The sequence below is a fragment of the Amblyomma americanum genome, chromosome 3 (genome assembly GCF_052857255.1).
Source record: "Amblyomma americanum isolate KBUSLIRL-KWMA chromosome 3, ASM5285725v1, whole genome shotgun sequence".
In the NCBI taxonomy this organism is placed as follows: Eukaryota; Metazoa; Arthropoda; class Arachnida; order Ixodida; family Ixodidae; genus Amblyomma; species Amblyomma americanum.
The window spans coordinates 198,952,778-198,968,241 of NC_135499.1; the positions used below are offsets into that span (position 1 = coordinate 198,952,778).

A 15,464-nucleotide genomic window follows, 5' to 3' on the forward strand; every position below is an offset into this window, starting at 1 on the left:
TGTTTTATTCATGCGTTGCCGTTTTCACCACGGGTCCTAAATAAAGGACAAGATATGGGGTAAAAAAAGATCATGGATGGTGATGATCGGTGTAATGTTTGCGCAGGAGGACAACACTGCCGTGCAATTGGTGTTCTTTGCAGCTAACATATGGTCGCGCACACGCCTTTGCGGTTTGGAAGATTAGAATGCCACCTCGCTTGCACAGAAGGCTATTTTAAGCGATCAGTGTTGTTTTTTGGCTAAAGCTTTTGATGTAGTGCGTCCCTCTTGCCCTGTCAGGAGGTAGTATACCGCGCTTGTAGGGAGTGTTCCATGCAGAGCATGCGTGCTCCTTTTCGACTTCATCATCATCATTACCACCGTGGCGAGTGTCACCCAAATTCACTGCATATATTCTCTATACCATCATGTTTGTCTTTTAAGCCAACCGTAAGATCAACAGCTGTGCCTCCGGTAGGCATTACCGGTTGTCTGGTTTTGTGCTGCACACGGAGCCAGGCAAGACCCGAATGACTCTTAGCAAGCATAGTATCATGTCCAACTGGAACGCAACAATGCTTGTATTCTGCACGCGGGTTGTTTTTGCTTGTTCCCCAAGCGATGCGTGACTCAGTCGTGTCAGGGGAGGGGCGGTGTTGTGGTTGTTGAGCGGATGTCCATTATTTGAACCTCAGCACAGGCAGTGAACCGCCTTGGTCCTGGATTCCAGTAAACCGCCTCCCCGCATCTCGGGCTGAACCACTCGGTGTGAATGAGACAGCGCATACTCTCTTGTAAGCAGGCATGTACGGCGTCAAAGAGAGCAAGGGAACGAATGCGATGATACGAAAGAGACATCTTTGTTCACCGTTTTTCGGGTCACATGGCATTTGCTTTATTGTCGGCTCGTGGCGAGGAACTTTTAACCCTATAAGAAAGACGTGTCGGACACATGTCGTCCCCCAACATCCGTGTCCGTGTACCCGACGGCCGAGGCGCATCAGGTTCGCCGTCATCTCCTGAGCACGAATGCTACAGAGTGGCGACGCTGACGCGTTCAAGATGGCAGCACAAGCCGCGAAAAGTCACTCTTCTTTGATGACTGTTGTCGCAGGTCCACATGAGCGGTGAAACAAAAGAAGCACAGCAAATTCACTTCGTCCTTTACCCGAACGTCTGTGGAAACGCCTCTAATCACTCTAACGTAAGCGGGTGCAGGTGCAGTTTCCACTGTCCTGGGAAACTCGTGAACTTAGCGTGAAAGTGGCGGCAGAAGATGCGAAGCAAATGAAAGGTCATTTTAGCTTTTCTGGGAACCCGCGCCGTTGGTACTTAATCCTGTACCTCAGCCTCTTTGACAGCGTGCGCGACAGCAGCTTGTTTTCGTGCGTACAAAAGCATGGAGCATGTAAAATGATGGAGAGCTTATGCCTGAACCGCTCCGCCTTCCTGTTCCAGTATAGGCGACTTGCTCTGCGCCTTCGCATTGGCTGCAACAACCATGCTTCCACGCCGAGTTCCCGAGCTAACGCCGAAGAAAACCATTTTAACGCATGTCGAACGCATATCGATTCCTGGTATATTACCGATACGCAACAGCATGCGGTTACATAATTAGAAATGAGAAACCAAAACTTAGAGATATCAAGAAAGCACATTGCACTCTACCGGCCACGCACGTGACGTTCAGACACGGCAGCTCATTCAAAACAAAACACTTTTAAAGAAAAAAAGTCAGTTGCACGGAATACAGCTGAAATTCAAAGCAAGCATACGAAAACACGGGGATAAAAATTTCATATGATGACATAACAAGGTACAGAATAAGACAAACTCGACGATACATTTTGTTCCGCAGACAAATCAGTAACAGAACGAAGCCGCTTCATCAGCTACTCCGCCAGCCAGTTAAACAACATTGTCTTGTGTAAGCGGCCTCATGCCAAAACGAGCAGCTGTTCTTGTACACGGCCTTTCTACTGCATGTTGATTTCTGCCTTCACTGCGGAAAGAATACTAATTCCGTGACTCAACGCTCAAAGTGAGCATAGGATGCGCAATAACATATAAGGGAACATTTCAACAATAGAAGAAGGTTATAAAGAAATAATGTATAGAACGCTTCCTACATCACATCAAACATAAAAAGTCAACACTGCACTAAAGACTGCAAAAATATTTTTGCAATGACAGAGATAATGCTAAAATTCCATTGTTCAGACAAACCCCTCTCTTACAATAAAGGATTACATAAACAAGAATGAAATTCCATCAACAACGCGTCCCCGAGTCTTTAACAACGACTCAAACAACGTCCAGTATTATACTCATGGAAAGTAACCCTGTGTGTCCGTTCACTTATCATTGTCCTCGCGAGCAGTGTGAGAAACTATCTTTTACACAGTGCGACACTGTTTGAGCACAAATGGAAATACATTTTTCACGTGTTTAAGCGCTCATCGGTCCTCTGGAAATGAAGCCCATTTTCGAACCAAAAAATGGATAATGTAAGGGCTAGAAACTACGAATCACATTGCAATTAAGAGAGAAAACAACAGATGAGACGTGTTCAATTTTTTTTTTCTACTCCATGCTTGCTTGCAATAAAGATACAAAGAGAAACTGTCACACCTGCGTTCGTCCGCGTGGCCCTCGTTACATTGTTCAAGCACCTGACCTCCTTTCTCTAAGCAGTTTTTATTTACCATTTGAACGAAAAATGCAAGCTGATAGTTTACTTCGTTAGTGTTGTAATATGAGTTAACCACAACACTCTGTGAAAAGGGAGGGATTGTTTTGATGGGGTGCTTGCAAGGCAAACAAAAAAAGGTTACGAAGTCTCAGTTCTATGTTTTGTAGCGATAGCAACATTAAGGCAGCATTTCGAGCCTTCAGCGTGGCGGTGGCATGTGACGGTGGCGGCAAAGCCACGGCGTGGCGACGCCGCTACCGCCACGTGGTAGGTCACGTGACCAGCCACGTTGTGCGGAGCAGCTACTGCTGCCGGCGGCACGGCGCGCTGGCGAAACCGAGCTGCCAATTTTTTATCTGTCTTCTTCTTGTGGATTTGTTTTCCCCGCTGCCCCTGGTTTTTTTAAAGTATTCTTCGCTGGCTACGTTTTCTCAAAGCTTGCTTCGAGGTTGTTGTTTTATAATGCTTCTTTAAAGGAAACGAATTGAGCGTTAAGCACTTGCGCAAATCAACTAACCAGCACCACTCGCCTACCGTAAGATGGCCGACACTGGTCGTGACGCCATGACAAATACAACACAGGTTTCTGCCTATCGCTTCAACGTAAATAACGAGAGGTACATAACGGAGAGGCCGATACCTCATACCATCATTTTGTCAGAATCGCGACGCCAGCGCCACAGCCAAAAGAATGCCATTTGGGATAATCTCTATAGCAACCTCTGCAAAGGTCGCCATGAACCGAGCCTCTGCGAAGCAGTTAGTCGAGAAAGAAGCCGGCGCACAACCGCTCTCGGCTCGCGAGCGCCAAAAAGAAAATCGCGCAGAAATAAAACGACGCCGTGAGATCGCAGGAAGCGTGCGAAAAAAAAAATGAAAGAAAGCACCAACCCAAAACATATTGTTCCAGCTGCCTGCTGTGCATGCTCCAGAAACTAAATGCTTGCTGGCTTCATTCCACGCGCCTGAATCCTACTCTGGTCTCTCTGCTTTCAATGTTTGTTTGTCGCTGTGAATTGCGAGGCGGCATTGTACTGCGACAATGATGAGAAAACAAACGAACAGGGGTGCGAAACAAACATGCAGAAAAGCAAAAGCAAAACAGTATTGCTAAAAACGAAGAAGAGCGAATAGAAATAGGAGCACCCGCTGACTCCCGCATCCTTCGCGGTTGCCATGACGACAGGGGCGTGGCGTCCGGGAATGAGGGAAAAGGAGGGAACAAAAGTGAACAGACAGCAAGAAGAAAGGCGCAGTGTCTGGTACAGTATATTTACACGGGCCGTCAGATAGGTGCCGTTGTCTCCCATCGGCGCTTGCGATGGCTCTGCCAGGACAATCCTATCACAATCGATGATGTCTTCTTCGGTCCGAGAAATCAGCTGGAGCCGCTTGACGATTGGCGCACAACGTGTTCTTCCACTCGCACCGCAGGATATGAAGTCACTTCCCGCGTCTCTCGCCAGGGTCATCTTTCTTCTCTTTTTCCCTCCGCACGCAACAGCCACACAGACACATCACGCACACGCACGAAGACTTCAGACTCGTGGGTTCCTCATCTGTACGACCCCATTTTTATGCCTGGCTCTTCGTGCGCACAAGCATCTTGGGGATGACAGGCTTCACGAAAAATGCTGCTGTCTTTTCCATCTTTTTTTTTCCATGTCAGCAGGAACCTAAACACGGAATAGAAGAAAGGAGATCAATGATGGTGCGTCATGACGATCGGTCGTCTTCACTCACGTAGCCGCAAGTATCTCTACGCAGCGCTCTGCAAAGGGTACTTCACTGCAAGAGTGAAGTTTATGAGGTGAAGACGAACGTGACGCGAATTAAGCTAACCAACAAAGTATCAGCGTGCCAAATTGCAACATAGATGACACACATTTCGCAACTAAATACAAAAGCCGATTAAAAAAACTATTCAACAATATTTTAAGTGTAAATGCGCTTCTAGACATATGTTAACTAAGCTATGAACACATATAAGTAGTATGTGTTCTTGTATGGTACCAAATTTTTGAAAAAAAAAAAAAACTGGAGATAATGTGCTATTTTATTATCAAGCATCGCCCATTATTTTGAGACACAAGTTTTTGTGAAGTGTGAGGTGAAGTGAATGTATAAACAGATTTGAATCAAACTGTCATGTCCCCTAAATCGAACAAGAAACTACGCCCAGGTAGTTGAAAGAGTCAAACTTCTGGGCTCTACGTATTGTATGCTGTTGTGCCTGCCGCCACAATTACCTGACAGGTATTGGAATAATATACTCATAATACTTGGGCAGCATTCATAATGACAAAAAGTGTCCGTTTTGTTTGAAGTGTACAGTTATTTCAAGCATCATCAAACGTCGCCCAATTTTCGTCACCAGCGTCACCAAAATTGCAAACGGTGGGGACACTTGTAACATTCTTGACTGCTTAGCAGCCATTAAAAAAATCACAGCTAAATTTACGTTATCCTTGCTGTATGAATATAACATCGTTACGTTCAGCAAATTTATGGACATGCAATGAGTTGTCTTATATTGATGTAGGAAAACATTTTTTTACTCACTTATAAATGTAGCTTGACATGCCCTAATTCCATAGCATGTTGGAGTCGAGCATGCTCCAGGATTGTAATGAGTTGTAGCAGTTTCCGAAGTCTGATGGACTGCAAGAATTTCCAGCCTGTAATCGAGAAAGGAAAGCTTCAAGTAAGGCACTCATTCTCAAAGCAAAAAAGTTTAACTTGGTCTTCGCAAAAGAGAGAACTGAATGCTCGTTTCCTTGTTACATCTACTGTCTAAATATACGGTGCTTCTGTGTATTGTGTTATTTATGGTGCTCTCAGATTCACATGACTTAATGTGAGAGTTATAAAAAAACTCCAATGTCATATGATGATAGCAATTGGCAATACAGTTCTTGTTAGGTATTTAAGGCAAAAAAAAAAAATTCAGAGGAAAAAAGCAAATGTGCTGTCTCTGTCACAGAAGGGGCGGCATCTTTTAATTCACTTATGCTTATATAAAACTGACCTGCCCGCGTTTAATAAACATAGTTTGTCGATGCAGCCTCTATGTGTCTACGGAAGAGCACGCCTACGTGCACGCTGTTTCGGTGGTAGTTTCTTCTAGTGGTGCAACTCCTTCACACTGCACGTGGAGACGGGAGGGGGGGGGGGGGTGCGTACGTGCTGCTTGCTCTGCCAAAGTCTTGAGCTGCTTTTGTGTATTCGTAAATTCTTTTTCAACTTCAAGATGGCGGCCATACAGTGTCAAAGTGTGGGTGCCTACGTGACTTCCTTTCCCTATGCGAGCCACTTAGTGCGTTTTTGCGTGTGTGTGTTTTTTTTTTACACCAAGTGCTTCGTCCACTAACGACCTAAGCCTTTAAGGGAAAGCCGCCGCACCGCATCCTTGAAGCTGCCTAGCCTGCGTCTTTGTGGGTTGTCTGCCGCCGCGCTCCCTGGTCAGGTTTATGTTCGATCCCCTTCTGAACTTTCTTTTCAACTGTCGCTAGTTGGACTCGCTCCTTCGTCGTGATCTCTGTAGAAAATCTCTTATTGAAATGTATAACTTAATTCAGTGTATTTAATGCGATGTGTGTTTTTCCGCAGTCCTTGGTAATTGTTTTGTAAAATTTCCATTCCTCCTCTGTAAAATCTGTCGTATTCCTCGTATCGATTCTATAAACGTTGTTTTGTTGTTGTTACCTCCCAACACGCCTCTGTCCCATTCACTACGTTTGCTTACCGGCTAGGCCGGGCATCGAAGGGTCACCCCCTCCCCTTATTGTCATGACTCGGTGATTACCTCGCGTGATCATCGAACCCCGGTACCCGTGACAGTCTCCAATCGTTACTGTTCAGTAACGTAATTCACGGCGACTCGCTGTGCCTAACAGTCGCGAAAAGTGAGGGAATATTTTATTTATTTATTTATTTAAGAATACCGCAGGCCACTGCTTTGGTTAGTAAGCAGTTTATTACTAATAATTTGAAAAACATTTCCCTGTCAGTTTGCTGAACTTTTGATCACTCATAGTCCCTGACGAGTGCTCAGTTTCATAAAGTGAGATCCGACATGCGCTCATGCTCTGCAGGTAACATCAGTTTCCGCAAGAAACGCGGCATAAAATCAAGCAAGCCACCGTAGTGACACTTGCTCGCAAGCTAGTTCTTTTACTACTTAAAGTAGCAGTGTTTCTACAACGTAATTTAAACAAAGAAAAAAAAGCCGCCATTTTATTCATAAAATTCGCGGTTTAACTTTTTTTCCATCCTTCATTTCCTTTCCTCACTACACGGATCAGGTGTGTTCGCACGCCTTTGCTTTCCTCACAAGCTGCTTCTCCTCCTCAGCGACTGTCACTGCATTACCGCTTAGAGATCAGCTAAATGACACATCGTCAGTCTTGCAAAGCGGTGCCCGATAACAAACGGGCAGGGTATGCGCGGCGAGCACCATGTCTGTGCCGTCTTCAAGAATGACGCGAGCAGATCGCGTCCCTCGCGAAGCTCGGCCGCTCACCTGGGCGATGGTCGGCACGGAGGTGGGCGGCCCGAGCGGCGGCTGCCTGGCCAGCGCGGGTCCCAGGTGGCCCATCTGGGGCATGCTGGCGTGCGGGGCCCAGCGCGGCGGGCCGCCGGGGTCCGAGGCCGAGCCGAAGGCCAGCCCCGCTGCGGCGGCCTCGGCGCCCACCGAGCCGAATGGAGGCAGGCTGTGCGAGGGAAGCAGCGCGCCCGGACTGCGGAACACGCTGCTCGTCTTCTTGCGCTTCTTCCACTTGGCGCGCCGGTTCTGGAACCACACCTGCGACGACGACGCGGCGACAGCAATTTCGCTCTCCTCCCATCCGAGCCCTCACCTCTTTGCTCCTGCTCCGACGTGGAAGTCGGGCTCGCCTTCTGGCCCTGATGGGCTCAGAGCATAAAGCTTACCTCCTCGGTCTTTATTTTCGAAAAACGACTGCTAAAAAAAAAAAGATACAAAAAGCCGCGGCCCGTTTCTGGGAAGGCAGCAGCGCCCCTTCTGTATCCTTGCTATTGTCCCCCTTGCCCCCGCATAAGGTTCCCGCCGCCGCGGAATGGGACGATTAGCTACGGACAGCGGCGTCTGCTCCACCACGGCCGGTCTCGAGGGGAGCGCGCTCTTTCGTACAGCCTCCGCACTGAGCGCGCTGATGCCTATTTCATGCGAACCGCTCACGAACTCCGCCGCGGCGGCGAGGTTCGGGCAAGTTGGAAATTTTCGCGGCGGCGACGCGGCAGCACCGCATCTCAACGAATGACTGCCCGGCGTTGCCACGCCAGTTTGTACGCCGCACGTACGAACTTTTGTTTAAAAAATAAATTGTATAAAGTGCTGTTTAATGCTTAAGACGCAAGAATTATATTTATTTAAATGAAATGTGAAAAGAAATGACAAAATAAGGCTTTTATATTACGCTTTTTTGTGTTTGCAGGCCAATTCGCTTGCATGTGAACCGCCCTTGACAATGGGGGAATGCGAGTCGCGCTCCATCTGTGGCGGCTGGTGGTGCGCACCCGGTTTCCCACTTCCGAGTGCTGATTAACGACAACCGGCGCCTCGAAAAAAAAAAACAAGCAGAGGAGCAACACAGTTATGTACGTTATGGAGATAGAACTACAGAGGATAATCGTTCAAATAGCGCAGGCTGTTAAAAATACCGACAAGTCACCCTCCCATTTCAGGAATCAAAACGACTATAGGGCAGGTATTGCGGGGATCAATGCACGATTTATATTGTGATCAACTTTGTTCTCGTGGTGCATACTCAGTAGTAGCTAACCACAGAAGAGGGTTCCAGTCAAAGTAAGAAAGCTCTGGAAGTACGCACGCAAGAATATAGGGGGCTGTTCACTCAAATCGATGGAAAACTTGGGCTCTTAGTGAATCATATACGTATACCATATTTTCAAAACGGTATGTAGCGTCGATACCTTCAAATATTACCGACGATGCCCAAGCAAAACACTAATTTCGCTACATAACGTATTTTGGTGTAGCGGCGGCTGGCAAAAACATGAACGATCGGAAGATCACGTCGAGGAAAGGGGCTCTTGGTTGCAACCTTAGCTAAGGCAGCCAGATATTTAACCTGAAGACCGGCAAACAGGTGGTTTGAAGTAACCTTTAGGACCCTGGGAAGCAACGCAAGGGTGTGCTATGTGCGAGTTAATTTCTTCGCCCACTAAGCGCTGGCATTGTTATCGTGGCAACATTTAGTCGATATGCAATTTATGCTTAAAGGAAAATTCAGTACTACTTCTGTGATTCTCTTCAGAAGTGCACAGTCATTCGAGCCGCATTCATCATGGTTTGATAAATTTGTTGATGGGAAGAAATTGTATTACTGGCTATAGTTTCTTGCCTCAATTGCTGTCTTGCAGACATATAAAAGTAATTCCAATACAAATGAACGACACGACTATCATATAACTGGGTAATCATTCCTCCTGATGATGGTTCCCGGAGCGCAAAAATAAAAAAAATATACAGAGGCAAAAGTAGCGATGGTCGTGGGTTTAACCATGCAGACAGTGCAAAAAAATTGCCGTGAGGATCACTTTCACCAAAAGGGAAAGCTTTACAATGAAACCTATAAGTCCTGACTCTCGATTATTTTTTCCTCTTTCCTGATTTTTTCCCCTAGATTTAGTATAGGCACAAAGCGTTACACAAGAAAACGCTATTATTGGCCGAAGGAATGCGCTAGTCTCTGGGACCAGCGTAAAGCAAGACTTAATCTTAAGCCTCCGCTCGACACAATACACAACTTGGAGCCGACAGATCAGGAGGGAACTCTTTGCGGCAAGTTCAGTGCCCTGTCCCCGTACTTAATGAGAGGGCTGTTGTCACCCAGCGCCGACAAATTCCTTCCGTTCCAGGAAAGAGGGCAGTGGCTTGCTCCCGCCCATACAAGGGCGCGTCGGCGCGAGCATCCGAAATAAATGAAACTTTGCGGCCGCGGCAAAGACACACAGAGGAGGACGCGGGGCCGCGACAGCCGGAGCGGGAAGGAAAGTCGCCACAGGAAGGAACGACTCTGCAAGCTAAACCCCAGCCGGCGCGAAAGATAGCCCGGAGCCCGACCAATAAACAGTCTAAGCAATCCTCGGCAAGCCCCCCCAGCTGGACAGGAAGAAAAGACACAGGACGACGCAGCAGGCTCGGGGGAAACAGAGAGAGAGAGAGAGAGAGACGCGAAACTAGAACGCCTCAGGATATATACGATCGAGCACAAGCCGACGACGCCGGGGTGGCGATAGAGAGAGGAGGCGAAAGGCGGAGCAGAAAGAGAAAACGGCTGACCGGACGGCGCGATATCGAGAAGAGGCGGGAGGACAGAGCAACAGTGACCACACGGTAGCGATGCGGAGAAGGACGCACGTGGCAGCGTCCTCCTGAGACGGGAGGAAACGAATACCGGCAACGAGGCTAGCGTTCTTGACGGCGAAAGAAAAACCGCGGGCCGCTCTCTCGGCCACCGCAACTCCCACCAACGGTCGTACCTCGGAAAGAAGATACGGTTGCCTCTCCTGCCGTCCCCGCCTCCTTCCCCCTTTCTACCTTAGTCGCCTCCTCCTTTCGCCCTCTTCTCCCTCACTGCGACCGCAGCCAGGGGCTCGGCGAAGCCAAAGTCGTATCCAGAGCCGCGGCCACCTAGTATAAATTACCAAAAAGGCCAGGCCAGAATGACGGTGACAACCGTCAGCAGGAGGAAAGCGGAGGAGCAGGGGGCGGGGGGAAGGGACGCGTTCCTGATGCCGAGCTCCCCTCCCTCGCCCGCCGACCCCTCTTTCGGCGGGCCAGACTTGTCTCTCCGCATCCCTGCACGCTCCTCCAAGTATGCCCGGGAGAACCGTTAGGGGGCGCATGGCGGCCAAGTCTCTCCCAGTCGAGCCGAGTCGAGCCCGAATCCCGAGTCCGAAGCCCGCGGGTCCTCTGGGGACGCGGCGCCGGAGCGTGGGTCGGGCCCGCGACAGGGAACCCGCATTTGATATTAATGTGGTTTTGCTGTTCCATTAAAAAGTAATCTCTGCTTCCCTCCGTTCTTGCACTCTTCTGTTTTTCTTTTCTTCCTCGCCTCACACCGCGTACCCCCCTCCCCGCTGCCGCCACTGAAGACTGGCGATGAGTGTGCACAAGGTGCCGCCTGCTGCCAGCCGCTCGTCTCTTGGCTTTCGCCGTCCCTGTCTGTGTTCGCGTGGACCTCCGAGCAGCGCTTGATGAGCAGGCGCGTACACACTTAATGTTTTTTTTTCCCCGCTTCTCTTGATGGGAGTTCGATACGCACCTGTAAGGAAGAGAGCTCGAGGGGAGCACTTAGAAGGCTGTACTGTGCTGCCGAAAGTAAATATCAGTGGGGACATCTGACAGCGCTAAGGCTTAGACAATATACGTAAGGATTAAGTTCATTTTGCAGCGAAGAGCTGAAGGCTGACGCGTGAGAAATTGTTCTTTGATTGACGAGCAGTTTGTTTTTCTTCCACAACAAAATATTTAAAAAAAGGAACACCTCACTTGAATACCTCTACGCTCGTAAGCAAGCAACAAATGCGGATTGCAAATCAATTTTTGCGGCCGCGGCTTCTATGCGAAAACCAACAGCTTGTTTGAGGAGCCAACTATAGAGCATCTTACGAGGCACGATGTAGCTGGTTATTGGGTAATTTCATAACAGATGAGAGCATGCGCACGCATCAAAGAAACCAGAAGTTTGTTTGAGGTTTAATTAACAGTAAAATCCACTATTAGTATTTTTGTTTAAGACCACTTTCTGCAGTCCAAACAAAATTTCTTGCCATGTTTTTTTCTATTGTATTGAAACTTCGAAGAGAGGTATATTTAACTCCTCTGCCTCAGTTTATTGCTGTTAAAAATATGTGCTTGCTTAAATTTTTTCACGTCACAAAAGGTGAAATATCATCGCCGTCATCAACCTCGTTCAGTGTACATATGCAGGAAAAAAAGTTCTCCATTGATCTCCAGTTCTGTCCCGTGGTGACCCTTTCCTAGCAAATTCCCTAATATTATCTCCGCACTTGACCCCCAGATGTCCCCCTCTACACACCCCTTCTCGCGTTGTATCCACACCGTTCGTGTAAGAGACCACCAGTTAGATATTCTCCGCCTGACATGACCGCCCAAATTCATTTTCTCACCTTGATTTCAGCTAAAACAGTATTAACTCGAGTTTTGTCTTTGATTTGCTCTGGTACCTTTTCTATTTGAATGCCACCGAAGGACACTAGGGGAGATAAGCCCCCGAAAGGCGTATTTCTCAACAAACCGCTCTTCCAAAACGATAGACGCCAATTAACACATTATGTCCGCTTTCCGCAATCCACCAGCCCTTTATCGCGGAGCAGTAATTCCCCCAGAAAACGCGACGTCGCGCACAAAATCCGCACAAGTACACAACGCCCGAGCATCCGTGTCGGAGCGGAACCGTGCATCTTTCCAGAAGCAGGGATTGCGTAGATTGGATGCCTCCTAGTTTAAAAATGCATGCGAAACAGCAAACTCGAGCCGCATTTTTCTTGTTAACTTCTCTTTCCAAAAAAAAAAAAGAATTCAAAAAGTGCACCTCCTCATCGCAATCCCAACTTGCTCTCCGAGTGGCGCCGCAAGCGAGCTAAGCGGCGCGTAAGCGCAAGGCGAAAAGAAACGAGAACCACTCGCGTGTTGGGAACGAGCACCTCACATGCGACGCGAGGTGCTCTTGCGGCGCGCGCTACAGCTGCGGACGGGGGCCCGTCTTCTCTCCGCCTCATTTCGGCGCTCTTCACGGCCTGCACTTGAAACTGGGGATGATATCGCGCCCGCGCGGGCCGCGCGCGCTATTTCGTTCGGCCCCAGCGCGCGCTTAATGGAGCACGTCGCTTCCACCCTCTGGCTCCTCCGCAAACTCGTCCCTCTTTTCGCCACCCTTTCCTCTCGACACAACCCTTTCCTTTCGCTTCCGAGAGCTCAGTGGGCAGGCAGGCAGGAGACCGTTGTCTACTGCTTATGCCGAATCTTGACAGCGCCTGTGAAATTTCTCCCGAAGATCCCCTCGTGCCTTGCTTGCTATATGTGGCCGAATCGTCATTTCCGCCCGTATAAATAGCAATAATATAAAAACTGAAAAGAAGAAATGACGACCGACGGTATGTGATGTAAGCTTGCTAGCAGCATTGGGATGGATCTAGTTGGACGCCACGCGGTTCGACTACTATGCTGAGCGTGATCTGGTCTTCGAAACCTCGTGTTTAGAAAACCTCGTGTCTCCAAGAGCGTAGATGAGGAAAGAAAGACTCAAGCGGCTGAAGCCTTCGAACGAACAGAAGTATCCATTCATCTTCTTCTAGGATAGAGTAAGTGGACACGAAAGGTAACTTTGGCGAAGGAAATTTTAATGCAGTGGTGAGGACCTTCTATTGGTCCAAGGATAGAAAGCAAACTTAATGGTGAAAATAAAAGGTTAAAAGGCGATAACATACTGTTACCTGCAGAAGCAATGCGTTTCTACGTGTATATGCGGCGGCGAATAATGTCACCAGTTGCGCATCAATAAAAGCACGCGTCTTGCACACAAGAAGCATTGAGTGAGAAGAATTTTTCTTAAAGTGCCTGCGAAAGTGGGGTAGGGACAACTGGACTGTAAACGTCGAGAGAATAAAGGCCGCTCAGTAATGACAACAATATCAAACAAACAAACAAACCTGCCGTGTGAGGAAGCAACGCATGGGCATTTTTTTTTCTTGTATCATAGTTTAGCCTTACAAATCTTAATAGCTATATTGCATACTGCAATTTGACCACATTTCTGGAATATCCTACTTATTTTATGCTCCATTTTGACTAGCCTGTGTAATCTGACTGCTCTTGAGTGTTAACTGCTAGTTTTCGTGCAAAAGTCCGTGTTTTCTTCGCATATATGTTGATGACGATGAATTGGCTCCGACAGTGAGGCGAAAGCGACGAGCAAAAAGTCGTGGATCAGGAACAATGTGCAACAGCTGCAAGTGCACAAAGGCGGAGAAGTCAGTCATAGGAAGAGGGTCAGCGAGACACCGCAACCCATCATTATTTTCGGAGTTGGCACTACACATCCGCATTTAATGCCATTACACCAAAGTCCCGATGACGAGAACACCTGTAAGCCAGTCAAAATTTTCATCTGAATGCAAACGTGCTATGAGCAGAATATCTCAACAAAGTCGTTCAAATGCAATATATACATTATTTTGCAGAAAATGCCGCTGTCCTTGCTTGACGAATCGAAGAAGTGGCCAAAAAATCGATTGTCAACACACAAACCTAGACTATCTGTCAGAAGTGCTGGTGCTGGAAAATGGCGCCCTTCTCCAGTAGAGATGCCTCATCTGACTGAAAGTCAGGAATAAACCACTTGCTACTGGATAGGAAGTTGTTACTAACAAAGTTGCATGCTTTCCTGTGTGTGGAATGGGGACGCGAGTAACCATTGTACGGGCGAACTCACTAGATCGCGAATGGCAGTAAGGCTAATGCCATTTAATTTATGCGTGTGGCACCGCGCGAATGCCATTAAGACCTAAGGCAGTAAGCACTTAATGACATTAAATTTGCCCGTGTGGCACGGGTATAATACGTATTCAAGACAGATTCAATGTGCACAATAGGAAGCGATAGCAGGAGGAGATTCGGGCGGCTAACGAAGGCGTAAGGAAGGTGTATGAAGGTTTTCGCCTGAAATTTCATCGTATGGCAGACGACGAGTTTTCGCATTCTTTTACGTACAAAAAGCTACGCTGAATGAGTCTACTACCAAGACATTAGCGAAAACGTCCCATGTAAATCCCGGAATTATGCGCAAAATTGCATTTAATGCACGAAATGCCATAGTGCATTGTTAATTAATCCTAGCTGCGTTACACAGCAGTATAGGGTTTCATAAACAGACTCCTCTCTGTGCATTGTTCTCTGTGTTTGTTGAATATACAACTCTTCTCTAGTATTCTGGACTGCTTCCTTTCTTCAGCACAGTCAGCTTGTCAGGTGTTTCAACCAGCAAAGTTAACCTTTCTGATGTTTAAATGAAAACTGGGAATAACTGCCGACCGTCAATTGCTGATTCTTGTGCTTGCCAGGCTCCGTCCTCGCCGCGCTGTTTTTCCAAAGCAGCGCTCCCGGATGTAAGTTACGAAGGCACGCGTAGAGCTAGGCTCAGCAAGACAAAAAAAGAAGGGGGGGGGTAGGGAGAGAGAGAGAGAGAAGGCTCACCCAGCCTGCGAGCCGGGACGGAGCTCGCGGCGGCGGCTGCGGCGCGCGTGTGACAGCTCGGCGACAACTGTCAATCACGCGGAGCGGTCGATGAGAGAGGCCACGCCCCGGCTTCGTGCGCAGCTCACAAGCGCCGGCCGATCGATGACGCCGCCCCTAGCGAGCGCTGCCGCCGACGCCGCTTGATTCGGGCCGCTTCTTCGTCCGCGCACCGAGCGTTATTTGCTCTTGGCGCTCGATTACACGCCGCTTGGCTTTGCGCCTCTGATTTGGAAACACGGCTGGCGCGCGCCCCGTCGACGTACGGGGCTGCGCTCTGCTTGCGTGCGCACGCGATTGTGCTGCTTGCAGCCGACTGAACAGGCGATATGTTCCGTAATTGTGAGCGCTAACTTGCGAATTTTTGTAACTGAACAGTGTGACACGCGTGGCTCTTACAGACAGTTCGCGTCAGACAGTGCAGAAGGCAGGTGGTGGTTACAATGGGCGAAGCATATTTGCAAGAAATATTCGAAGCCAACGTAC

The 15,464-nt window shown here is 48.3% G+C and overlaps 1 protein-coding gene across 1 annotated transcript in view; it reads right to left on the reverse strand.

Annotated features, from left to right (window-relative positions):
- Positions 1–821: 821 nt before the first annotated feature.
- Positions 822–15,464, reverse strand: part of LOC144123577 (uncharacterized) — a 40,356-nt gene continuing 25,713 nt past the window's right edge. The window contains exons 5-7 of the mRNA XM_077656390.1: positions 7,197–7,478; positions 5,237–5,352; positions 822–4,350 (exon numbers count right to left, since the gene is read on the reverse strand). Of these exons, the coding sequence (XP_077512516.1) occupies positions 5,260–5,352; positions 7,197–7,478 (375 nt within the window). The 3' untranslated portion in view covers positions 822–4,350; positions 5,237–5,259. The remainder of the gene's footprint in view (positions 4,351–5,236; positions 5,353–7,196; positions 7,479–15,464) is intronic.